Raw genomic sequence first — 27,246 nt, 5'->3', positions numbered from 1 at the left:
CAACTTTCTCCTGAAGCTGCTGACTCATGCTGGGGTACAGTTCTATGGGCGCCAGTCACTATCTGGCACCTCCGCCAAGCAGCCATTCTCCAGATGTTACTTGTGACGGGTGAGTGCCAACAGACTATTTGGATGTGTAAGGCATCACAGCCCGACCCAATCCTAACATTTGCACACGTGCATTGTTTTTTTTTTAGCAGGGGTCATTGGATAGTGATCAGGAGCAGAAACACTGACCATTCCCCCACCCACTCACCCTATCCTAGGGGTGTTTAGGCCAATCATAGTTCCCTTACTGCAGCTTCAGCCCAGACCTCAGACCAAACCTCATAGCTTCCTGGTCTGTAGGCTTAGCTCAAACACTAGCAGCACAAAGCATTGCCTTCGAATTTCTTTCTGTTCAGAAGAGCTGGCACTCCCTATCAGCCCTTCCTAGTTGGAAGAAACTGGCTTGACCATTGAGCAACGGGCCCCCGCAGGAGTGTGGGTGACTATACATCGAGCTCTGTCTATCCCGACTCAGTGGCAACCAACAAAACAATGCTCCCTCCCACTTCTTGTCCCTGGCAAAATGCTGTAGCAGTTTAAAGACTGTGGCATTAAAATGGCACAGTGCAAGATTAGCATAGGGACTCTTAACACATTCTGATGAAATTCCTTTGTCTGGTATCTTAATGCAGACGTTTGCCTCCATTAAAATAGTGGAGAGAGGCATTGCATACAAACATGTTAACGCCCATACAATAATGTTATCATCCTTGTTTTCAAATCCCTCCATGGCCTCGCCCCCTCCCTATCTCTGTAACCTCCTCCAGGGCTACAACCCTCCGAGATCTCTGCGCTCCTCTAATTCTGGCCTTTTGCGCGTCCCCGATTTTCATCGCTCCACCATTGGCGGCCGTGCCTTCAGCTGCCTCGGCCCCAAGCTCTGGAATTCCCCCCCCCCTAAACTTCTCTGCCTCTCTCTCCTCCTTTAAGACGCTCCTTAAAACCTACCTCTTTGACCAAGCTTTTGGTTACCTGGCCTAATATCTCTTTATGTGGCTCAGTGTCAAATTTTGTCTGATCGCTTCTGTGAAGCTCCTTGGGACGTTTTACTACGTTAAAGGCGCTATATAAATGCAAGTTGTTGTTGTTGTCACGTCAAGGTTTGGAATTTGGAGTTCCAAATGAGGGCTGTGGTATTTTTCTGAATTAATTCAATGATTCAGCCACCCCCCTGGTAGGGGATGGCTGAACCTCCAGAAAAGGGAACAAAGTAACTTTTTATTACAAAATAATGAATACAACTTCCCAATCAAGATCAAATCTAGTGTCAAGAGATCCAAATCAGCGCATCAAAGGAACAGGCCCAATGTAAACAACCCACTCAGCCTCAGCCCTGGCTGATGAGTGAGTGGGTTAATCAGAATCATTGGCCATGTCGATGGAGCTGGTGGTTTTTTTCTCGATGTTAAGCTCTTAGCTATATAGATGGAATGCCGCAACTGGAATAAACAGTAATTACATTCCCTCGAGTTCGCCTTTGAAGATGACTGGCAATTTGTCGTTGCAGCCCCCAGCTGCAACATGTTTGCTGCATATGGGAGCGAACAGCTTAAGGTCTGTGCTGAATTAAAACAGCCATTTTTTTTCTTTAAGAACACTCCTGATGGTAGTACAATACTGTGCTAAGTTAGCTGGTCTCAGCTGAGACTACAATAGGAAGTGTCATAATCGGTCAAGGCATCCGTGGGCTCGGGAGAGGAAAAATATCAGCCAGGATTCCCACACTGGATTGCTATCTTCTGGCGTTGGTTGGTATTTGTCTAGTGTCTCGGCAACAGCCATGTAAGTGGAGAGATCTCTGCCAGTTTGACTGGTGCAGCAGATACAGCAGAATGGGTCGCACATATAATGTGCCAAGGTTGTACACCATTTGTTCAGGAGCTAGGCTCTGATGCCTCCATATTTGCATAATCTGCTGACACTTATTGTCTAGGCTTCCACATGGAGAATGGTCACTTTGGCAAGGTGATCATTGGAGAGCTCGCGAGACTCGTTCAACTTGTTTGTACAGATGCCACACACTGCTTCTCCAGCTGTTGGTACCAGTGCATGGTGCCAACTAGACAATCGACTTTTAGCGAATCACTCAACGGCACAGCATTGGCCTGCTTTGCTATACTGCGCGTAGAACGTAGGTGGCTTGCAATATCCTGGCTCATTGATTGAGACCAAAAACACTGATATGAAATACACTGGCCAGGTGGTGGCTGATGAGTGACTCATTCCCTCTTAACTGAGCAGATATCATGTCTTGGAAAGGTGTTGATCCGCATTTATTGGCACAAGTGGGCTCAGCTCAGTGCCCTTCCTTAACAACGTGCTGGCAAAGGGAAAACAGAGTTGCAAAGTCCTGAAGTGCAAATGCTCAATAAACGTTCATAGAATCATAGAATGATACAGCACAGAAGGAGGCCATTTGGCCCATCGTGCCAGTGCCGGCTCTTTGAAAAAGCTATCCAATTAGTCCCACTCCCCCGCACTTTCCCCACAGCCCTGCAAATTTTTTCAAGTAGTTATCCAATTTCCTTTTGAAATTACTATTGAATCTGCTTCCACCGCCCTTTCAGGCAGCTCATTCCAGATCAGAACAATTCGCTGCGTACAAAAAAGTTCTCCTCATCTCCCCTCTGGTTCTTTTGGCAATTACCTTCAACAGTGTGCAGAGATCGTTTTTTGCTTGTCAAATCTCAGAGAAGAAAAAAACACGAGTTTCATCAAGACAGAAGCGCCTGGTCTCAGAAATACTGCATTTGAAAGCAGCGCTTGCAGGTCATTATGGGTTGGAATGAGACTTTCCAACGACATTCAAGTCATAATCATATCTAATTAGTTTTCATTTCATCTGTAAATGATTCATTTAAGGGGAAGCTAGATAAGTACATGAGGGAGAAAGGAATAGAAGGATATGCTGATAGGGTTAGATGAGGTGAGGTGGGAGGAGGCTCGTGTGAAACATAAACACCGGCATGGACCAGTTGGGCCGAATGGCCTGTTTCTGTGCTGTACATTCCATGTAATTTCATGCTGGCATCGGTTTTCTCCCCTCACCCACTGAAGGCGCTGCCACGTGCTGGGATATGATGCCACAAGGGTCAGGTGCCCTGGCCGAACTGACCATTCTCCAATGTGGAAACCCAGATAACGAATGCCAGCGGGTAACTCAAATGTAGAGGCTCAATCCTGACCTTGCCCCAACATTCGCATGTACCTTTCGGTAGGGCACCGATCGCTGGGCGATGGTCAAGATTGAGGTCCCAGGGTTGATTTTGTTTTCACACTGCTCGGGCCAGAATAACTGTGCTGATTCGGACTCTTGACACCCAAACTGTCAATTCCAACCTGAGGTTGTAAAATGTCCCAAGGCGCTGCACAGGAGAGTAATCGAACAAAATTTGACACCAAGCCACATAAAGAGATATTAGGACAGGTGACCAAAAGCTTGGTCAAAGAGGTAGGTTTTAAGGAGCGTCTTAAAGGAGGAGGGAGAGGTAGAGAGACGGAGAGGTTTAGGGAGGGAATTCCAGAGCTTAGGGCCTAGGCAGCTGAAGGCACGGCCACCAATGGTGGAGCGATCAAAATCAGGGATGCGCAAGAGGCAAGAATTGGAGGAGTGCAGAGATCTCGGAGGGTTGTAGGGCTGGAGGAGGTTACAGAGATATGGAGGGGCGAGGCCATGGAGAGATTTTGAACACAATGATGAGAATTTTAAAATCGAGGCATTGCCAGACCGGGAGCCAATGTAGGTCAGTGAAAACAGGGGGTGATGGGTGAATGGGACTTGGTGCGAGTTAGGATACGGGCAGCAGAGTTTTGGATGAGCTCAAGTTTCTGGAAGGTGGAAGATGGGAGGCCGGCCAGGAGAGCATTGGAATAGTCCAGTCTAGAGGTAACAAAGGCATGGATGAGGGTTTCAGCAGTAGATGAGCTGAAGCAGGGGCAGAAGCTGCCGATGTTGAACGTGGAGATTTGAGCCTTAGTATCAGTCACGGCTAAATTGAAACACCAGCCCCTCTGAAGACGAAAGCAGCCCCCAACCGCTGGAGCGACCAGGCCACGTCCGCAGTCCCAGTCGAGACTTTTAACAAAATGATTGCATTCCTTAAAACAAATACAAACCAGAGTTTGACTGTGAGTAATGTCACTTCAGCCAGAGCTGGGTGCCAGACCAGAGACATGTCCAGGAAACACATTGAGCTGACGAAGGAGCTTAAGAATTTCCTGTGAAAAGATAAGGGCTGATTTACTGTGGAGATCTGATTTGGGACCCTTCAAGGCCCAGCCACTGCCTTTGATGTATTAACCCCATGTAGGGTTGCCAACCATCCAGGATTGTCCTGGAGTCTCCAGGAATTAAAGATTAATCTCCTGGACACTGCTTCCAGCAACCTCGGAGAAAAATCATAGGGGCATTAAAAAAAAGTGGTTTTTTTCCCATTTACTTTGAACACTTTTGTTTATTAGTTATACAAATATTGGAGATGGGGGGTAAAGGTCGTTTGACCGACAGTCAAGAGTCATCCAATCGGGTAACGATCGTTCGCTTTCCGATTGGTGCGGGATGGCGGGGCGCCGGGAGGATGGACATGTCGGGCGACCAATGGCGGGGGTGTGGGGGCGGGGCGGTTGGAGGCGGGTGGGTCATGTGATGAAACCTCCAGGTATATGTTGAACCAGAGTTGGCAACCCTAGCCCTAATGTGTGGTTAAAGGGATAGTTACAGCTTCCCCAGTGGCTCAGCAAGTTTACACGGGTAGCAGTTGAGCCACAGAGAGTAAGAAGGTCTTAGCTTCGATCACTGGTCACTGCTGGAGCTGTGGTAGGAGGGAACGCTACAATTGGCATCAAAACCCTCAAGGATGAGTTGGGGCAAAATTGGCAAGGGCGCCCACTCCTGGCTGTTCCCCGGTGACTCCTGTTGGCAGTGTGGATGTTGGGTGAGGACGTGTTTGGGCCCAGCTGTGACTCTGCTCCCCGCAGGGTCAAATAGGTTGTTGATAGTCACTATCAAGGCTCACATGTGACTAATGACCACTTGGGTGTGACACTGAACAGGGGACCAATGCTCATGGAATTGTGCGGAGAGGGGAGGGAAGTTTATGAAGGAAAATAGCTCTCCTGTTGGTTTCAGACCAGGAAGGCCCTTAGTTCATTTCCCCCGTGCTGCTAGTTGATTTTATCTAGGGGGGAGGTGGAGGGAGGGAGGGAGGGAGTGAGTGAGTTGGGGGGGGGAACAACAATTGATTTGAAGAGAGGGGAATAATCTGCCAGGGTTCCTGCTCTTGCTCACGGTCCAGTGATCCCTGCTAGGAAGTGTATGTGGCTGTTAGGTGAGATCCTCAGTTGTGATAGCCTCTGTGGTTGAATAGCCAGCTGCCATTCACTGCCCAGACTTGCACATGCAGAACGGTCACTTGAGAGGCTAGACATCGGTGGTAGAACATACCTCAACCCCAGCATGGGTCAGCATCTTCAGGAGACTAGCAAAACTCCTCATCCCCACGGGTAATTCTTTTCGCTCTGGGGAGGAGAAAGTAGACACGAGGAAACATAAGAACATAAGAAATAGGAGCAGGAGTAGACCATCCGGCCCCTCGAGCCTGCTCCACCATTCAATAAGATCATGGCTGATCTTCAACCTCAACTCCACTTTCCCGCCCTATCCCCATATCCCTTGATTCCCCCAGAGTCCAAAAATCTATCTCTCAGCCTTGAATATACTCAACAACTCAGCTTCCACAGCCCTCTGGAGTAGAGAATTCCAAAGATTCACAACCCTCTGAGTGAAGAAATTCCTCCTCATCTCAGTCTTAAATGTCCGACCCCTTATCCTGAGACTATGCCCCCTAGTTCTAGACTCTCCAGCCAGGGGAAACAGCCTCTCAGTATCTACCCTGTCAAGCTCTCTCAGAATCTTATATGTTTCAATGAGATCACCTCTCATTCTTCTAAACTCCAGTATAGGAAACTGAACAACCAAAGAGGTAAGGGACTTTCTCCCACTGCTACTTTGAGGCTCAGTTTTTGGGTGGAAAGAGAGTATCACAAAATGTGTTGGTTATGGACTCTGAATTGATGCATTTAAGTTTTCCTGTGATCATAAGGATTGGAAACAAATGACTAGAGTTTAAAAGTTATGTATGGGACAAGGTAGATAGAGGACACATGGTGACAGGCTGCAGAATGGACTTGACACATGCAATGAATTAACGACTGTTATTACATCGGCAAACAGAGCAGCCATCTTGCAAATAGCAGTGACCAGCTAATCTATTTCCCTTGGTCTTGGCTGAGGGAGGGATGTTGGCCAGGGCACCTGGCTGTCCTTTATTGAAACGTGTCATGGAATCTTTTAATATGCCTCTGAAAGATGGGCAAGGATCTCCGTTTAATTCCCATCTGAAAAGTGGTATCATCAATAACACAGCACTCCCGCCGTACTGGACTGAAGTACCAGCCTTAAGACTCAGTGATAAAAGTACTACCAGACTGTTCTAGGCTGACACTTATTGGCTTGAGATATTTGGAAAGGGTTAGAGATTGGTATCACTGTTATTACATAGAATTTACAGCACGGAAATTGGCCATTCGGCTCAACAGGCCTGCACTGGTGTTTATGCTCCACACGAGCCTCCTCCCATCCCTCTTTATCTAACCCTATCAACATATTGTTCAAGTCCTTTCTCCGGTTAATAAGTTATTAACACTGGTTGATAAATGAGGATTTAGAAGTAATCAATAGAAGTTATTTAACCTGAGATGAGGGGGGCCGGGGAGGAGGAGGAACCAATATTTGAGTTAAAACCTAAATACAGAAACGAGTATTATAGTGAACAACACCGCAGAGACAACCCAAGAAAATGAAGCAAACACAACACAGGGCAAAGCATCTTAGAGGAGCTTATGACTTCAATGGAAAAGGAAATCGGGCGGAGTGTAAGACGGGCCGCCATTTTGCCCTACTGGCCAAGGAGAATTTGACCCTCAATGGTGCTGAGATGACACTGGGATACTAGCTACAAACTTTAATCGCATTCGTTGAAAATCCTTCTCTGCGCTACTTGAGAAAAGACGTTACTGTTTAAAATAAATAGGTTAAGGCCTCCGCTAAGGTAGCAAGGAGAGGAACTCCAGACATAGGTGTTAGTACACTAGTATCCAGTAGTATAACGCCAGGGCCCCCTTTTGATCACCAGCCAGTGGTTGATGTTTTCATACAGCAACATCACTCCATTCACTACGCACGAGGTCAAAGTACTAGTCATGGCAATTCTTCTACTAATTGTACTCAATTGGATAGCAGCTTGAGGACCCTGATCCAGCTTTTAATTTGAAATCTAATTATCTGTCTTTCCCCGCAGAGGTCGTTAATGAAATGGAAAACGCTGACAGACTCTCCTGAGCACGAAAGGTAAGATGTCCCTTTATTTGTTTTATTTTAACTGCAGACCCAGGAAGGTCACAGAGTTGACCCCTTGTCTGGGAGGAGTAAGCTGATTGGCAACGATAGGGGCATTACAATTGACCTCAGTGCCCCTGGGCTGGGGGCAGAGTACAAATCAGTAAGGGTTTCTGCTTCTGATCGCTATCCAACAACTCCCGTTGGAGGACATGCACGCATGGGATGTTTGGGCAAGAACAGAATTGGGCTCGATTGTAATGCTTCCCCCGACTGTTGAATAGCCTGTTAATATGTCACTATTGGGCTCATGTCTGGCTGCTTGGGCCTGACTGGAATGATGCTTGACACCTGTGGGACAGTACCTGAACATGAGTCAGTGATTTGGAGGAAGAAAAAGATATCATAAAAAGTCGAAGTGTACAGTATCTCTAGTAAATGGTATTCATCTTTTGCTTATTTGTCTTAAGGAGGATTATTACCTTAGAAAAGCAAGATGACGAAGCCTTTGGATTTGAAATTCAGGTACGATTTATTTTACTTTCCCTATCCACTGTTTAAGTCCTCTCACTGCATCTGGTTTGTTCACTGGGGAGAGCAGGCAATGGCAATGTCTCCTCTGCAGTTCCTGAAGCCAGTTCTGCTCTTTGTTGCTATCTCAACTAAGAGCCAATGGCTGTGGCTGTTGCTGTTTGTAAACAATTTTACAACACCAAGTTATAGTCCCAACAAATTTATTTTAAATTCCACAAGCTTTCGGAAGCTGCCTCCTTCGTCAGGTGAACGGTGTAGAAATGAGATTTTCGAATCCTTCGCATTTTAAAATCACAGAACAATGCCTGGTGATTACTGCCCGTTGCCAAGGCAATCACAGTGAGCAGACAGAAAGGTGTCACCTAAAAGGCCACCGAATATACAAACCCCCAAAAAAAAGGAGAGAGAAGGAAGACAGTCAATGACCTGTTATATTAAAAACAGATAACATTTGTTCGCTGGTGGGGTTACGTGTAGCGTGACATGAACCCAAGATCCCGGTTGAGGCCGTCCTCATGGGTGCGGAACTTGGCTATCAATTTCTGCTCAACGATTTTGCGTTGTCGTGTGTCTCGAATATTTTGTATATTCGGTGGCCTTTTTAGGTGACACCTTTCTGTCTGCTCACTGTGATTGCCTTGGCAACGGGCAGTAATCACCAGGCATTGTTCTGTGATTTTAAAATGCGAAGGATTCGAAAATCTCATTTCCACACCGTTCACCTGACGAAGGAGGAAGCCTCCGAAAGCTTGTGGAATTTAAAATAAATTTGTTGGACTATAACTTGGTTATGTAAAATTGTTTACAATTGTCAACCCCAGTCCATCACCGGCATCTCCACATCATGGCTGTTGCTGTTGTGTGAGACAGCCACACGTTGTCCCCCCTCGTCCCTGCTCCCTTTTCTCCTCTTACCACCTCTTGTGGACCATCATGTGATCCGTCTGCTCCCAGAACTGAAGAATTGTAACCCAAAGCCGACTCTTGCATGTTTATCTGGTGATTCCCTGTACTTTTATTCAGAGGCCTGTTTTTATTTTCTGTGCTGTTTGCAGACATATGGCTTACATCATCGAGATGAGAATGCACTGGAAATGTGCACGTTTGTGTGTAGGGTCCGGGATAACAGCCCAGCCCAGCTAGGAGGACTGAAACAAGGTAACTAACAGACAGGAGTGCACTTGTGAATCTATCTCTCTGAGTACTCATGACTAGCATTTCTAATCTCTGTGCGTATAATAAATATCGCTCACTTTCTTTCCTCTCTACATGCTGAGCATGGTATCTTTGGGAGGATTCTTGGATTAACTGTGCTGCTGTCGGCTCCCAAATTCACTGTTGCGTTTCCCTTTCTGGAGCAAGGCCATCGAAAGGCTTGCTTCTAACACTGGGAGCCAGCACCAGTGACCTGGGACCCTCCTGGCTAGATCAGGAGAATTGTAGGATGCTGTGATTAAAAAACGTTAATTGAAACCTCCCAAGCTTTTTTTTTGCAAGACAGTCGCTGATTAAAAAAAATTGATAACAAGGCTTTATAAATCACTGGTTGGGCCCCAGCTGGAGGATTGTGTCCAATTCTGGCACCGCACTTTAGGAAAGACGTCAAGGCCTTGGAGAGGGCGCAAAAGAGATTTACTAGAATGGTACCAGGGATGAGGGACTTCTGTTATGTGGAGAGACTGGAGAAGCTGGGGTTGTTCTCCTTAGAGCAGAGACGGTTAAGGGGAGATTTAATTGAGGTTTTCAAAATTATGAGGAGTTTTGATCGAGTAGATAGAGAGAAACTGTTTCCACTGGCAGGAGGGTCAGTAACCAGAGGACGCAGATTTAAGATAAATGGCAAAAAAGCCAGGGGGAGGATGAGGAGAACTTTTTTTACACCGTGAGTTGTTATGCCTGAAAGGGAGGCCGATTCAGTAGAAACTTTCAAAAGGGAATTGGATAAATACTTGACAAGGAGAAATTTGCAGGGCTATGGGGAAAGAGCAGGAGAGTGGGACTAATTGGATAGCTCTTTCAAAGAGCCGGCACAGGCACGATGGGCCAAATGGCCTCTTGGGCTGTATGATTCTAAGGGGCCATAAATTTAGGATTCGTGCTAAAAGCCTAAAGGGGGAGGTTAGAAGGAAGTTTATTTTCACACAGAGAGATATTAGAATGTGGAATGTTTTACCACAAGTCACTATAGAAACCAAATCAATTGCAACATTTAAGAGGCGATTAGATAAGAAAAGACTTACATTTATATAGCACTGTTCACGACATCCCAAAGCACTTGTCATAATGGAGGGATGAACAGCAGCCAATGTGCATACAGCAAGGTCCCACAAACAGGAATGAGATTAATGATCTACTTTTTGATGGTGTTGGTTGAGGGATAAATATTGGCCAGGAGTCCAGGGGAACTCCCGTGATCTTCTTTGAATAGTACCATGGGATCTTTTACATCCACCTGACAGGGCAGACGGGGCCTCAGGTTAACATCTTATCCGAAAGGCAGCACCTCTGACAGTGCAGCACTCCCTCAGTACTGTACTGGAGTGTCAGCCTGGATTTTGTGCTTCAGTCTCTGGAGTGGGACTTGAACCCACAACCTTCTGACTTAGAAGTGAGAGTGCGACCAATGAACCAAGGCAGACCCCTTAAGGTAAACTTTTGAAGAGAAATATTATAGGGTACAGGGAAAGAGCAGCACAATGGGTTTAGAGCAGATAGCTTCAATTGGACCAAATGGCTTTGTTCTGTATTGAAATATCTGTGTTTCCATATCAAAAGGGCATCTTGTGGTGGTATAAAAACAGAAAGTGCTTGAAATCCAGAACAAGTCAGTCAGCATCTGAAAGAGGGAGATAGATTTGATACTTCGGGTGGGTAGCCTTCATCAGAACAGGGCCATGAGTTCTGATGAAAGATCTCCACGGAAACATTGACCTATCTCTGTTGCCCAGGGATACCGCCATTAGATCTCAACACCTCTTGGCTAGAGATGATAAAAATCATGGAACAGTAACCCAGCTTGAGTCAGCACCTTCAGGAGAAGAGAGGAAAAATCAGAGGTGGGGGTGAGAAAGAAACATAAATTGTCAGCATTCACAAGCTTAAAATCTGTTCATAAAGTCTCCACTCAGCAAGAAACCCAACCTTCATGTGCTGAAGGTACGTCATGGCCAAGGTCAGTGATAAAGATCTCTTCAACTGAAGCTAACCAGATAACTCGCAAGTGTTGAAGTCTCAAATAGTCTCCAGTGCAAGTGAGATACTTATCGAACCCACTGCTGGACCTGCCATTTGTTATTTATAACATTAGTGTCGTTACAACTTTAGCGAGTGGTTGTGTTGATCTTGTCACTTGTGAGTCAGAAGGTCATGGGTTCAAGCCGCATTCCAGACCCTGAGCCCTAAATAATCTAGACTGATACCCCAGCTCGGTACTGAGGGAATGCTGCACGGTTGGAAGTGGTGCCTTTTGGACGAGGCATTAAATTGAGGCCCCCATCTGTCTGTTCGGGTGTTCATGTGCACCATGTTAAAGATCCCACGGCACTGTTTTCAAAGAGCAGGGGAGTTCTCCCGGTGCCCTGGCTAATATTCATCCCTCAACCAACACCACCAAAAACAGATGAAACTGTTCATTTATCGCATTTGCTGCTTGTGGTATCTTGCTGTGCACAACATTGGCTGCTGTGTTTGCCTAAAATACCACAGTGACTACACTTCAAAAGTAATTCATTGGCCATGAGGTGTTTCTAAGACATAAGGTGCTATATAGATGCATGTCTATGAGCGGGTTTTCTATCGTTGTGATATCCGGCCTTTGGAAATGCATATCTTGTTAACCGACCTGAGTTTTTCTCATGCTGCTCCTTCCAAGGTTTCTGGGCTTCAGTGTTGAACGGTTCTTTCTATAAATTTTACTTCATATCGCCAATTCTCTCCCCTCCTCTCCAGGAGCAGGTCACTCTTGTTACAGTTCCACAAGTACCAACACCCCTCTGACACCTCACCCACGTAGGCCATTCTTCAAATATGAGCCCAGACAGTGAGTGTTGGCAGGTTATTTGACTATCGGGGAAGGGGAAACCGAGCCCAATTCTGCCATACGAATATAGGAACAGGCCATTCAGCCCCTCGAACCTGTCCCACCAGTCTATTGAATCATGGCTGATCTGTACATCAACTCCATTCGCCTTTACCCAACAAAAGTCCATCGAACTCAGTCTAAAATTTCAATTGACTGTCTTCACATTTTTCAATTCACATAATCCAGGCTGACACTCCCAGTGCAGTACTGAGGGAGAGCTGCACTGTCGGAGCTGCTGTGGATGAGACATTAAACCGAGGCCCCGTCTGCCCTCTCAGGTGGACGTAAAAGATCCCATGGCACTATTGGAAGAAGAGCTGGGGAGTTCTCCCCGGTGTCCTGGCCAATATCACATTGCTGTTTGTGGGACCTTGTTGTGTGCAAATTGTCTGCTGCGTTTCCTACATTACAACAGTGACTACACTTCAGAAGTACTTCATTAGCTGTAAAGAGCTTTGGGACGTCCTGAGGTCGTGAAAGGCGATATATAAATGCAAGTCCTTTCTTTCCTTTTATGTCTAACATGCAGACGTGTGCATTTTGCAGCAGGGGTCACTGTGATTCTCCCCTGCCCAGCCCAAGGAATACTGGGGTCAGTTGTTGTGTCTGTACTGCCTCTCCAGCTGAGAGCACTGCAGGACTGGGGGCTGCACTTGGGACCTTCCTGATCTGTATGGGTCGATTCCACACTGGGCAATCAAATCACCAACTAAGCTCAATACAATCATTCTTGGCACCTTTGGCTACTGCCCCTAGCCTCTTCAACTAAGCAACTTCCTCTTCATGCATCTTCCATTTCTTGAGCCGATTTCCTGTCTTGATAGACAGGTGGGAGAGTGTTTTACTTGTCGTGCTGGCAACCATTGGCATTTCTTTTCGGGAGGGAGGCAATTACAAATGTGACATTGTGGTTACTCCGAGACTCACAAGAGTTGTGTTTTCTTTCCCAGGGGACACAATCACCAGCATCAATGGAACAACCGTGGATGGATTCCGCCACCGAGACATTGTGGATCTGATCAAGTCATCGGGAAATTTTCTGAGGTAATCAAACGCAAAGAAAAGTTGACACGATGCATGGGTTTCCTTTGCAGTTTTGCAAGTGCAGCTTCACAGTCTAATAATATCTGCAATTATTTTTTGTGAGCTTGAACAATAGAAGTCAGAGGAAGGCCAGGTGGTCAGGGCCACAAAATGGAGTCCCAGGGCAGCCTGTTGCACCAATTGTTGTTGGGTAAAGGCGAATGGAGTTGATGTACAGATCAGCCATGATTCAATAGACTGGTGGGACAGGTTCGAGGGGTTGAATGGCCTGTTCCTATATTCGTATGGCAGAATTGGGCTCGGTTTCCCCTTCCCCGATAGTTGTTGTGTCTGTACTGCCTCTCCAGCTGAGAGCACTGCAGGACTGGGGGCTGCACTTGGGACCTTCCTGATCTGTATGGGTCGATTCCACACTGGGCAATCAAATCACCAACTAAGCTCAATACAATCATTCTTGGCACCTTTGGCTATACATTTATTAATCAGTGTTAAACTGTATTTTAGAAAAGAAAATTCTCTTCTCCCCCTCTTTTCTTGAAGATGTTGACTCATGCTGAGGTGGGGTTCCATGGCAACCCTTAAGGGATAATCTTCATGTGTGAGCCTAGACATTGAGTGTTGGCAGGTTACTTGACCATGGAGGATCTCACAGTTGAGCCCCATCCTGTCCTCATCCAATATTCATACACGTGCATTTTCCACCAGAGGTCACCAGATAGCGATCAAGAGTGGGAACCCTGGCTTATTTTCTTTCTTTCTCCTCCCTAACCCAAGAAGTTGAAGCCTCTACGACCATTCCAGCTAGGATCACTCAACACAGACCAGGAGCTTTCCTGATCTGTGTGCCTCAATACCACACTGGCTAATGGATCAAGGGATATGGGGATAGGGCGGGAAAGTGGAGTTGAGGTTGAAGATCAGCCATGATCTTATTGAATGGCGGAGCAGGCTCGAGGGGCCGCATGGCCTACTCCTGCTCCTATTTCTTATGTTCTTATGCTCTTAGCTCCTCACTAAACCTCGTGACAAATTTCCGTCATCAACTAGGCCGTCAGAGAGAGGAATGGGCCGAGAAAGTGTTTCCCCAGAGAGGGGGCAGGATAGAGGGAAAGTCTGAGAACTGGGACATTACATAGGGGAAGACAGTGGGTTAACACCAGCATTAAGATGGTGACAATTGAAAAATCACTAAAGAATAAGTAAACGTAAGGAGAAAGCTAACATTTTGCAAAGTCTACACTGCAGTGTTTAACTGGTGCATTCTCACTGACAGGCTGGAGACTGTGTATGGAACCTCCATCAGGCGAGCAGAGTTGGAAACTAGACTGCAGTACCTGAAGGTAAGCTGCTTTTATTGCTGCTCTGGTGTTTTGGGTCTTGGAGTGTTGTTTATTTAACGTGGACTGTGATTGCAGAATTAGAAGACACGAAGTGCAAAATTTAACAAACCTCGAGCAGGATCTGAGATTAGAACAAATTCCATTCCTCCCCCGCAGAAGACAGATTTCCAGATAAAGCATTTCTGATGTGTCAGTTGACACCTTTATATAAAAAAAAGAGCTGTATCGATATCTGTGGGACTGAGGGTTGTAAAGATAAGCACAGATAGAGACGACTGGGTGTTGTGTGGAATGTGAGGGTTCTACAGCTGCTGGGATCATGGAGATGTCACACCAACTGGTTAAGGGATGGAAGATTAGATCGATGGCCTGGAGTTTAGTTTGATTTCCCATTGAGGTACAGGAAGATCCTTCGCTCATGATCTTTGAAGCGTTGTGACCTTACTAAACAGTTGACTGTTGGGTCTCACCTCTTCAATGGCACTCACAAGCCATAAGCAACCGGACCTCAATGCAGCCAACTGAAGAGAAGGTCCACTTTCTTATGGGGTCTTCCAATCTCCCATCAGAACTACGACCTCCTGCTGTGACCCGCTACCCACGCTGAGTTGGTTCAGTGTGTTTGACACTTGCGACATGACATGAAATAGCATCACAGTGCAGGCACATTGATGCAAGGGTCCAGCTCAGTGTCCAATTCCCTGGCCTGCCCACTGCGTGCCCTGTGTTGTGATGCAATGTTCTCAAGCCCTCTCCTGAACTGGTCTCAAACTGGCCATCATGGAGACCAGAACAAGGCAGCAGTCTAAATGCGGCAGAAGGGCACATGTAGATTGCTTCTCCGTCGGTCTACCGATACCCGATCTCCCTGGACACCAAAGGTAATAAGTGCCTTTAAATGGGCTGGATAGGATCCATGGGGATTGTCCATGGTCTATAGAAAGAATAGGTTAGCTGGGCTGAATGACCTATTCTCATTCCATGACCAGGCAGGTTAATGTTTGAGGCATCGACCTTTGGTCAGAACTGTTCTGTTCTGTCTGTTCTCTTCACAGAGACGCACACGCCAATTCTGGCATTTTCTGTATTTTTATCAGATTTGTAGCAGTTTTTTATTCTCTATGCGATTTCATCATTATTGTTATTCTTTCTCCCCAGCAAACACTGCAGGAGAAGTGGGAAGAGTACAGGTCATTAATGGTCCAGGAACAGAGACTGGTGCATGGTAGGTGATCATCTCGTTTCCTTCTCGCACTCCCCAATGGTCAGGCCCAGGCACAGGGAGGCAAGTCCTTCTAGTGACCATGGCTGACTATGTTGGGGAACCATAGTTCAGGATTTTAGAACTAGTAGCTTGGATTTTCTGACCAGCCTTATTTTGATCGCACTGTTAACCCTGGGTTACAGCCAGCATTAAAGAAACACTGGTCATAATGTAAAGGCTTGAGGGTGGCAAGCATAATAATTTTCAAAGCTCATAGTTGTGGCACTGGGGCCAATGTGAATGAGTGTCAATGTGCTGAGCCTGGGGCATCCAGCCTTTGACCCCCGAGTTTATTCATGTAGGTTTTCGGATTGAGATGGGGACAGCTTTGAACAGAAGCTACAGTCCTTGGACTTTCCTTCCCTCTTAATGAACAAATATACAGGCGGTAAGATTATTACAGACAGCCATGTTCCGCGGGCTTCCTCACAGCGGTTGGGATGTACCAGAGCATGAATACAGCCCCGCCACGTATAGCGGGCATTTTGGTGCCAAAACAATTTGCCCGCCATATGCGGTGACCTGTGTAACCAAGAAATGTTTAAAAAACACGGAGGGAATCTTTATCTAACGTCTCTGCACTTCCCTGCTCGGTCTAAACGCCCCAGTAATGATCCAAACGGGAGGGAGAGGGAGAGAGAAAGAGATAGCGGTCTGGTCAATTTCACCTGTACCGTTGGAGAGCTGAACGGGGCTGAAGTGCGCGGCGGCACTTTAACGCGGCGCGAACAGCTGCTTGAACTGCCCGCAATGGTCGGCGCGTTTAATACGGTTTAAGCAGCGCCTTTGTAATTGACGCCATTTGCCCGACATCGGCGGCTGCCCAGGATAAGCGGGGACGGTGCAAGTGGTGGGGACTGTATTACACAAGGCTTACTACAGTACACACAGGCACAATGGGCCGAATGGCCTCCTTCTGTGCTGTATGATTCTATGAACAGAAGCCCAGCAACCATGCCTTCTTTCATTTGCAGCATTGATTTTCTCCCTCCCCTCCTGAAGGCTCTGTCTTCCACACAGTTTTGTGGGCACCGGTTGTCCGAATAATGACCATTCGCGTTGCCAGCGCAAAACTCGCCAGATTGCTTGAAATCCGCTTCACAACTTGCCACGGTGGGATTTGAACTCCCAGCCGCCTGGGCTGCTCGTCCAGTTCCCCATACCACTTGGCTCTTGTATCCTGCAGCACCGACAAGGGATTTAACCTGGGCACCCCCCCATCTCTGGTCTGCATGACCCAGCTACTCACTGGATAAACTCGCTGAGCTGTCAGAGGAGCCGGAGCACGTGGCCAGGAGTTCTGTTTCCGAATGCAGAGATTATGCACAAGGGAGCTGAGATGAGCAAACTGCCCCCCCCCCCCCCCCCGATGGTCTAGTGGGTCAAGCTGTGACCTAGCATGGTACTGAGTTATACAGGCCACAAGATGGCAGGTTTCATCCCTAGTCTGTGCTGAGTTATTTAGGGTAGGCTGCAGGGGCATTACAGTAGGCCTCAGTGCCCCCGAGCAAATGGGGAGGGGGGGGGGGAGACCACCTTGGGTTCCTGCCCCTGGTCATTGTCAAGTGAGAGAACATGATCGGGCTGTGATGCCCTCTACAGTCATAGGAATTGTCAGACGAAGAAAGACCAAGTTGGCATTCTACCATCCTGGTAGTCACATGATACAACGATAATGGAGTTGTTGACAAATCCTGGCAATCAATCTCTATCAATGAGTCTACAACAGACCCAGACATGAGGCGAGGAAAACCCCCAGTGGTGGAGAGCTTTGGGAGCCATTGGTTCAAAGTCACCTGTTCCTCCCAAGCCTGCACTACTTCCCACATGTCATGTCTCAAATTACTCAGATAATGTAGCCCAAAACTTTATTTTCTGAAATAAATCTATCTAAATTTGCATTTGACTAAATCAATACCAACTGCTCCCATCGTCTCCCTAGAGACTCTGTCCCATAGATTGACCACTTGCTCACTGAAATATTGTTTCTGCAGTTTCATTTTCAATTTATCTCCTTTCAAACGCAGACCGTATCCTCTGGTTCTACTGTTCTGGACGAGAGGAAATAGCTTGTCTTGGTCTATATTATCTAGTCCCTTTAGAATCTAGACTCGACTATTCCAATGCTCTCCTGGCTGGCCTCCCACCTTGCACCCTCCGTAAACTTGAGTTCATCCAAAATATCTCCAGCCTGAATCCTAACTCGCACCAAGTCCCGTTCACCCATCACCCCCTGTGCTCACTGACCTACATTGGCTCCTGGTCCAGCAAGGCCTCCATTTTAAAATTCTCATCCTTGTTTTCAAATCCCTCCATGGCCTCTCCCCTCCCTATCTCTGTAACCTCCTCCAGCCCTACAACCCTCCAAAATCTCTGGGCTCCTCCAATTCTGACCTCTTGTGCATCCCCGATTTTATTCGTTCCACCATTAGCGGCCGTGCCTTCAGCTGCCCAGGCCCTAAGCTCTGGAATTCCCTCCCTAAACCTCTCTACTTCTCTCTCCTCCTTTAAGACGCTCCTTAAAACCTACCTCTTTGACCAAGCTTTTGGTCACCTGTCCTAACATCTCCTTATGTGGCTCCGTGTCAAATTTGTTTGATAATTGCTCCTGTGAAGTGCCCTGGGACGTTAAAGGCACTATATAAATGCAAATTGTTGTTGTAAAAACAGCAACCATATCAGCTGTCAACCTTCTCTTTTCCAGTGAGAAAATGCCCAATTTACATAATCGCTCCTCATAATCCAATCTCTCCATCCCCTCAATCGTTCTGCTTTGCTCTCTTCTGTATCCTTTCAATAGCTGCAATATCCTTTTTGCATTGTGGTGACCAGAACTGTGCGCAATATTCTAAGTGCGGTCGCACCAATGATTTCTAAAGCGGCAGAATTACCTCACTATTTCGGCTGAATATTGACCTTTTTAATGCATTCCAACATCTGATTTGTTTAACTCACTGCCACCGAGCATTGTTGCGATAGCTTCAAATAGCTTGCCAATACTCACTGTCTAGGCTTACACATGAAGAATGGGCACTTATGTATAGGTGGTACCACAGGGCTGCCAGTGCCTATGGAATTGTGCCCAAGTACAAGGTCAAGGTCTCGCCTGGCTTGGCCTGGTCTCCCTGGCACCTGTTTACAGTTCACCATAGTTTTAAGTGTCTAAATCCTCTTTGCACCAAGCTCTTTTAAGCTGCCCGATCAAGGACGTTCCATTATTTCAGATGCCGGGAGAGCTTCATCCATAAGCTAGCTCTCCACGCTTACTCTGCTAAAGCTAGCTCCCTTATTCCAGTGGCAGAATTGTAGATCCAATGGAAAAACTGGGTCTATTAGCCTGCCACGAAGATAAGGGAGCCGGATTTGGTGGTGTGAATGGCAGGAGCTCGCGCCAGGATGCCAGTCTCCCGGGACCCAAGTGCCAGCTTAAAAGTGGCGAACCTTCTAGTCTGTAGACCTCACCGCCTGGTGTTTTTTTGCCCTCTTTCCAGGGATCGTGTCAAAAGATCCAAGTGTTTATGATGCTTTCGAATCCGTCAGAGCCAGCCTTTTTGGCCAAGGCCTCTACCCCAGCCCTTCCGCCCAGAGGCCGACCCACTCCAGCCGCAGTACCCGCAGCAGCGCCATGGAGGGCGATGACGAGCCCATTTATCAGACTTGTATCTTTGACCCCTTAGACGCGGGCAGCAGTGACAGCCACAGCACTCACAGCAACGAGCTGTTCCTCACCAAGAAAGCACTGACAAGGAGCGCAAGCGCGAGGGCTGGCCACAACGGAGTTGCCTCCACATCCTGGGAGAAATGCAACAACCAGAGTGCCTTTGGGACAATCCCAAGGAAGTCCAGGAGAAAAAGTCTGCGGAAGAGGCTGCTCAAGTATATCCCTGGACTCAACCGATCTGTGGAAGAGGAAGAAAGCCATTTGTAGGCAATGTGCCAGCGCATTTATTTATTGTGTTTCATATTTCAACGCTAATATTGTACGTTACAGCCAGTATTGCGGACAGGGCACCAGAAGAAGGGGAGGTGACCAAACCACTTCGATTTAACTACTTCACACACATAAGTGGTGACTGGGTTGCACAGACTGCCCAGGGTGACAGTGGAGATGGACAATATTGGCAAATTCAAAAGCGAGCTGGATAGCTTCTTTGCTGAAATGTGTGACTGAGGGGTGTAAGAGATAAGTGTAATAGTTTTGAACTTTGGGATAAATCAGATGGATTTTGCGGTTCTGTGCACTCCCGTGGTCCCATGTAACAGCTTTCTTTCACTATATTTTTTCCAATTGTCCCCCCCCCCCCCTCTAACCTGGAGGCACTGACTCCCACCTTCGTAAGGTGCCAGCGGCCCTCTGGCACCTTGCACAACTGGCCATTCTTCAAGTGTGAGCTTAGACAGTGAGTGCGGGCACGCCATCCAACTGCGGAGGACAGTTCAGCTGGGCCTCACCCAACGTCCGCACCCTCGCCCTCTCTCCAGCGACATTTACAGCTTAGTGATCAGGAGCAGATACCCGAGCCGTCTGACTTTCTCCTACCCTAGCCTGGGGGTCTGAGTCCAACTGTGTGCCCTGTCCCCAACCCATAGCTGCCCTAGCTGAGATCGGCTAACTCAGCTCAGGGCGGGTATCAAACTGGAGGCCATTCTGATCTGAGAGGCTCTGCACCACCACACAACACAAGTACATTCACCCCTTGAGCGAAACTCTCATTGTTTCTTTTTTACTTTTTGAGGTCCAAATTCTTTTTGCTGTCGTGCGGAGTTTTGTTCTTGACTTGGACTCTGCCTGTTTAGTGGCTTCCATCACAGCTCCAACACATTGTTTTGCTGTCGGGAGAGCTGTGCACAATTTGGCCTGAGGTTCCTGGCTGACGTCACCCCACTCTCGGTTCCTCATGAGGTAAAGGAACTTGCTATTTGGTGACTGCTTCTCTGTTCCCCCCACCCCCCGTGCTATCTGAGGTCACCTATACTCAAGATGTTTCTAGCTTATCTCTGCAGCCTTGACCCTTTTTCTATCCGGCGAATGAGCTCGCCCTGCCCGCCCCCACCTCCACCTTCCCTACCAGCTGTCTATGGCCATTGCCTGATGGCCTCACTTATATCTCCCTAAACCAGAAAGGAATAACAACAACAACTTGCATCCTTTACAGCACCTTTTAAGGCGGCAAAACGTCCCAAGGCAGAGGCGCAAATCAGAAATAAATGGATGCAGAGAAGGTGGTATTAGGCGTGGCGACCAAATGCTCGGTCAAAGAGGTGGGCTGTGAGGCGAGAATAGATGATAGACTGTGTGACAACTTAGATGGGGGGGGGTGGGTATTGCAGCCCACTGTCTGTATGTTTTCAATGGGCTATTGTTTCACAAACCTTTTTTAAAAAATTTACTCCATGGAGTGTCCGACCGATATGAAACCTTTGTAAGTGTCGCTATCAAATGGACCTCTTGATTCTCCTATTTGAATTGAGATGTCTAGACATTAGATGACTGAGTAAAGAAACAGCCTGCAAGGCTCCCAAACTCAGCTGATTTGCCAATTTTACCATTAAACCGCATTCCCAACCAGCTGTCAGCCTTTCAGCACATTGTAAGTCAAGAGGCTTGGCATCGATGTAAGTTAAGTGTATTTAAAGCTGTTCTAAATCTAATGAGGGGCTCCAAAGATATCGCACGCAATGAGACGCATATCCTATAAATCGAACTTCAAACCTACCGCTGGTATAAACCTGTACAGCAAATCCTCACGGCAATGCTCTTTGAGAGCACGTGACCTGCCACAGATCTAACACAGCTATTTCCCAACTTTCGTCCCTGATCTCCCCTCTTTTCAAGACACTGGGGTCGATTTTCTTTTTGTCTGCACTGTCTGGGCGATAATCAACGGAGTGAAAATCAGGCGGGTTCTATAACGGGTGGGTGTGTTCCGCTCTGACACTTCACCGCCCCCCACCCCGTGCAGTGAAGACAAACATCTATCCCACTGACTCTTGCTGGGGTTCTCCAGATGTTGACAGATTCCGCCCCCCCCCCCCCCTCACCTAGTGCCTGAGCCAAAGAGCCACTCTTCACACACATCCCTAGACAGTGTGTATCAGTCGGCTATTCGACCGTGGGAGCATCCCAGCCAAGCCTTTTCCTGTCCTCAATAGAACGTCAGAGATGTGCGTTGTCCAGTAGGGCTCAGTGGACAGTGATTAGGAACGGGAACCCTGGCTGATTCTATCCCTTCTCTGGCCCGGGGGAACACTGAGTCCAGTACTGCCACCCTGCTTGATATCGGCTAAATCAGCACAAATCTCATCCTTGTCCTTTAAACAAGGTGTGGCGCAGTATTACAGAGGTCCATCAAGGCAACTTTAGGTCCACACCATTACTAATAAGAAATCTATATTTAGATTTGTCAATCTAATTAGTTGTTTTGGCTCAAATAACACGACCGATTTGATGGGATCCTGCCATGGTCATGGATCCATTCCGTTGAGTGACACGCAATATAACGGGGCAGCAGGTAAAACCACAGTAAGAGCTTGAGTAATGCAGGACTGAAGGGGTTAAAAGGAGTGGCAATTGCAGGAACCGGGTCACTGCCTCTTTAAATAGGCTTTTATTGCACGTCTAAACTGATAGCTTCACAACGGGGCTGGTCTGTAAATAGCCCTGCAGTAGTGTCGTTATTCAGTGACCACAAAGGCCTACAGACACTGGTTATGTGAAAAAGAAATATATTGCTGACAGTACGTGGTGGGAACTGTCGGCTTTCAGACCAGAATCTTTCACAACTTGAAACACAGTCAAGACAGGAAGTATAGCAGAGGAGGGGGATGGGGGCTGGGAGGGAGTAGGATGCCGATATTGGATTCAACAGCCTGAAAACAGTAAGCGCTCGGCAGAAAGGAAGCCTGGCGGTAACGCCAAACAATACCTCGACTGAAGGGCGGCTGCATCCTCGTTTGGGCTGTAGCTGATCCAAAGGTTGCGGTTGCACCGTTAATCATGAATTTCTACGGCCTGAAAGACCTTTGGCCAGCTGATGTGTACCTGAGGAATTCAGTCAGGCGTTGGGCTAACTGAAAGGAAAAGTCAGAGTCTTCATTTCTCATAGTTTGGATTTTGGGAACAGTAGATATTAAAGTTGGCTATTTTTGTGTCCTTTTGAGCTAGGCCTGGAGAAAGTCAGTAGACCAACAGAAACCATCTCTTTTTGATAGATCAACCCTACCTACCAGCCTTCTTATTGCAAAAATAGAAACAAAATTCAATGGAATGTTCTACTGTTTAGGAACCCAGAGTAACCTGTTATGGACAATGTCAAATAAACCCAGTAGATGATCTCGATAATGGTATCATTATCAAAGGTGTCAGCCATGGCTCAGTTGCTCTCGCCTCTGAGTCAGAAGGTTGTGGGTTCAAGTCCCACTCCAGAGACCTGGGCACAAAATCTAGACTGACACTCCCAGTTCAATACCAATTCAGTGGTATAAACTGGGCGACATGGACATGTTGGGCCGAAGGGCCTGTTTCCATGTTGTAACTTCTATGATTCTATGATAATACTGAGGGAGTGCTGCACTGTTGGAGGTGCTGCCTTTCGGATGAGACATTAAACCAAGGCCCCGTCTGCTCTCTCAGGTGGATGGCACTACTCTAAAGAAGAGCAGGGGAGTTCTCCCCAGTGGCCTGGCCAATATTTATCCCTCAACCAACATCACGAAAACAAATGATCAGGTCATTATCACATTGCTGCTTGTGGGATCTTGCTGTGCGCAAATTGGCTGCTGCATTTCCTACATTACAACAGTGACTACACTTCAAAAAGTACTGTGGCAGTAAAGAGCTTTGGGATGTCCTGAGGTTGTGAAAGGCGCTATATTAATGCAAGTTCTCTCTTTATTGGCTTCACAAAAGAATTGGACCGATAAGCTGGCACCAGTGCAGTCTGTTGTTTATGTCCAACCAGATGAAGCTGCTGGCACGAGTTTTGCTAAAACGCATTTGTCTAGTCTTCCTCTGCGTGGGAGGGTATTGAATGCTGTGTGCCTTTCAGAGACTGCAGGAGCAGTTCTGCGCCAAAATCAAAAGTGTATCAAGAGTCCATTCTTTCCTTTTTTTTGAAGGATATTTTGTATTACTAATGTTATATGCTCTTTATGTTTATTCAATTCTACTCTATAATGTTGTCATTTAAAATTTACAACAGAATTCTTGTTTCACACATACGGAAAATTGGGCATACTTTGAAAGTGAGGACAGCCATTCGTTGCTAAAGATCTCTTTCTCTCCCTTTTTTATGTTCCCCTTTCTCTCTGTTTTGATTGTCTCTCTCCTTCCCTTGGCATCACTCTTATCTTCTGAAGCCCGGATAGGCTAACTTCTTAGGAGACCCATTATCTCCTCCCCTTGGGCTGGGTCTGAATATTGATCTTCGGAGGTGGCAAGCAATGGCTAAAAGTGGAGTAGTTCGGCCAGGGCACCTGACCCTTGTGGCATCATATCCCAGCACGTGGCAGGGCCTTCAGTGGGTGAGGGGAGAAAACCGATGCCAGCATGAAATTACATAGAATGTACAGCACAGAAACAGGCCATTCGGCCCAACTGGTCTATGCCAGTGTTTATGCTCCACACGAGCCTCCTCCCTCCCTACTTCATCTCACCCTATCAGCATATCCTTCTATTCCTCTCTCCCTCATGTGTTTATCTGGCTTCCCCTTAAATGCATCTACACTATTCACCTCAACTACTCCTTGTGGTAGCGAATTCCACATTCTCACCACTCTCTGAGTAAAGAAGCTTCTCCTGAATTCCCTATTTGATTTATTAGTGGCAATCTTATATTTATGGCCCCCTAGCTTGGGACTCTCCCACAAGTGGAAACATCTTCTCTACTATGATATATTGTAAACAATTTTACAACACCAAGTTATAGTCCAGCTGGACTATAACTTGGTGTTGTAAAATTGTTTACAATTGTCAACCCCAGTCCATCACCGGCATCTCCACATCACTACTATGATATAGTATAAAGGTTGAATCAAAAAATAGAACATGATTACAAGATTGAAATTCTCTTCCAAAATGTAGCCGTTCAGATGGATTATTTCTCTAACATAAAACATGTGCTATTTTAAACTTTGATTACAATTGGGTACTTGAGCCAAGTACGATCAGAGTAGTGCGCGACCAGTTTCACTGAGTTGTCTGCACCAATCCTGCTGCTTGTGGCAGGACAATGAGGGCGAATAGTCAGTTTTCTCTTGGAGAGAGGTGCTTGTTCTGAGCGTATCATCGCAGGCATTGGCCAACGAATCGTATTTAACCAGAATTTTCGTTTGCCGATACTTTTGCGACATTTCGCAGATTGTACCACAGTGCCTTCAAGGAAGAAGAAAAAAACAGAAGCTGGTCTCAATTCAGTTTCAGAGAGGTACCTTTGTATTGAGTCAAAAGTTGATATATTTTTGTTAGGTAAGGGTATTAAGGGGTATGGAACCAAGGCGGGTAGATGGATCTGATTGTATGCCGGAACAGGCTCGAGGGGCTGAATGGCCTCCTCCTGTTCCCACGTTCCTAAGTCATAGCTTTATAAATTCTTTGAATAATAAGGAAGCAACTTCTGCACCAGAGGAATATGTACATTGAAATGTCAACTTTATTAAGAAAATAGAGCAGTGTGATGTTATGGGCCTAAAACGGGCTCAACAATAACCAATTTAGCAGTGCAATCTGCACGGCAGTTCAGGCCGCTGCTAAATTGGCTGGGGCCATTTTTAGGCTGCCCTGGTGGCTGCCTGAAATGAGCTTATTTCAGACCCAAACTCCTCAATTTGTTTTCCATGGCATTTCCAAGTCTTGAGCAGTCTAACCAGTGCTCCTTAAAGGGACCGTTGGAGGCCGCTCAAAGAAAAAAGCCCCAAAACCTCCCGAATGTTGTTTTTTGTGGAGTCAGAAGGAGCAGGGGTGCTCCTCCTGGCTCCATAAAACAACTGTGGGCTGCTACCGGCCTGGCCTTGGTCCCTTCCCCCCCAATCGCAATCCCCTTCTCACCACCCCACCCCCCCAGGCTTACCTTTGGGCCTTGGCGTGAGCCGAAATTTCATAAGGCCCTGACAGGCGAGCTGCGTCAGAGCGCCTGATTGGCACCTGCAACTTGCCTGATTTATTCTGATGCAGCCTGAGGACGAATTCACTTCGGTCCTCGGGCCTCTCTGTTCTGGCGCGCCATCGCTGCACACCACTGGAATCGTGCCCAGTTGGGAACGCAAAGGAATTTAAGCCCCAGTGTCACCAGAAATTGTGCCTGTTGGTTGGACATCGAATGGTTGTTGGCTGTTTAGAAAGTATGCTACAAAACCTTAAACACGTTCATATCAGACTCTCTGCCTTCAATTGTAGTAGCGGAGAAGGGAATTTAATACAAACGTATTAAGGGCTTGTACAATAACTGAACAGCATAATTGCCAGGCTTTAGTTATTGCTTGTCTAATCCAAAATAATTGTCCAGTTTATTTAAATATACACTGTCACTATTGTCTTCATGCAAATAATTCTGTAATATTTTGTAAATATCTTTTTACACTGATAATGTCTATGTCCTACTAATATTTATTTTAATATTGTATTTTGCTAAGGTTTATGTTGTACGAAAAAGTTCTTTATAAAGGCAGCGAGTGTTTTCAATGACAGAAAGCAAAATTGTGGAGCTTTTGTAAAATAGAAGATTTGACATTAAAAGTCTTCAAATGTTCTGAGACGTGTTTGTTGTCGTTTTTTTGGCCAACAGCGGAGGGAACTAAAGGGAACTTGGAAGGGCCCGCTGCAATATTTGCTAAATCTGCTTCGGGCACCAGCTAGTTGACTTAGTAGTGAGAAGTTGAATCCCAAAAGGTGAAATCTTTAGCAAGCTGTTCATCTCATCAACCATCTGCTGGTCTGATTGATTGAGAACAACTGCAACACATGGTCCTGAATCGGCAGTACTTGGCTTCCAATTAGTCACAGCAATTGTGCCTTGTTATTTTTGTAACCAATCATTAATGTTAGGATTCTGATTGCGTTCTGGTATGGCACGGACTGATACAAGGGGAGCAACTGCATACACTTATAGAGGGGTAGGTAGTGTATGGACTGCCACACTGGCAGGTAGTATGTGGCTTAGTATTGATACATTGAGATGTGTTGGGCAAGTGGTACATGGATCGGTGTATGAACTGGTGCAAGAACAGGCAGTACATGGAGTGGTCTAGGGGCAGGTATTTTCTTTATATTCGTTCATGGGATGTGGGCGTTGCTGGTGAGACCAGCATTTATTGCCCATCCCTAATTGCCCTTGAGAAGGTGGTGGTGAGCCGCCTTCTTGAACGGCTGCAGTCCTTGTGGTGAAGGTTCTCCCACAGTGCTGTTAGGAAGGGAGTTCCAGGATTTTGACCCAGCGACGATAAAGGAACGGCGATATATTTCCAAGTTGGGATGGTGTGTGACTTGGAGGGGAACGTGCAGGTGGTGTTGTTCCCATGTGCCTGCTGCTGTTGTCCTTCTAGG

The 27,246-nt window shown here is 46.7% G+C and overlaps 1 protein-coding gene across 2 annotated transcripts in view; it reads left to right on the top strand.

The window, feature by feature from the left end:
• Positions 1-26,453, top strand: part of tamalin (trafficking regulator and scaffold protein tamalin) — a 38,138-nt gene extending 11,685 nt beyond the window's left edge. The window contains exons 2-8 of one of the 2 annotated variants that reach the window (XM_067976703.1): positions 7,407-7,456; positions 7,915-7,969; positions 9,034-9,136; positions 13,010-13,103; positions 14,377-14,443; positions 15,602-15,668; positions 19,385-26,453. In XM_067976703.1, the coding sequence (XP_067832804.1) occupies positions 7,407-7,456; positions 7,915-7,969; positions 9,034-9,136; positions 13,010-13,103; positions 14,377-14,443; positions 15,602-15,668; positions 19,385-19,635 (687 nt within the window). In that variant the 3' untranslated portion in view covers positions 19,636-26,453. Of the gene's footprint in view, positions 1-7,406; positions 7,457-7,914; positions 7,970-9,033; positions 9,137-13,009; positions 13,104-14,376; positions 14,444-15,601; positions 15,669-19,198 lie in introns of both variants that reach the window. The other variant, XM_067976702.1, reaches the window with a different exon arrangement.
• The last annotated feature ends 793 nt before the right edge of the window (positions 26,454-27,246 follow it).

This window comes from Heptranchias perlo, chromosome X, assembly GCF_035084215.1.
Source record: "Heptranchias perlo isolate sHepPer1 chromosome X, sHepPer1.hap1, whole genome shotgun sequence".
Classification (NCBI taxonomy): domain Eukaryota; kingdom Metazoa; phylum Chordata; class Chondrichthyes; order Hexanchiformes; family Hexanchidae; genus Heptranchias; species Heptranchias perlo.
This window is presented reverse-complemented; position numbering and strand designations above follow the sequence as displayed.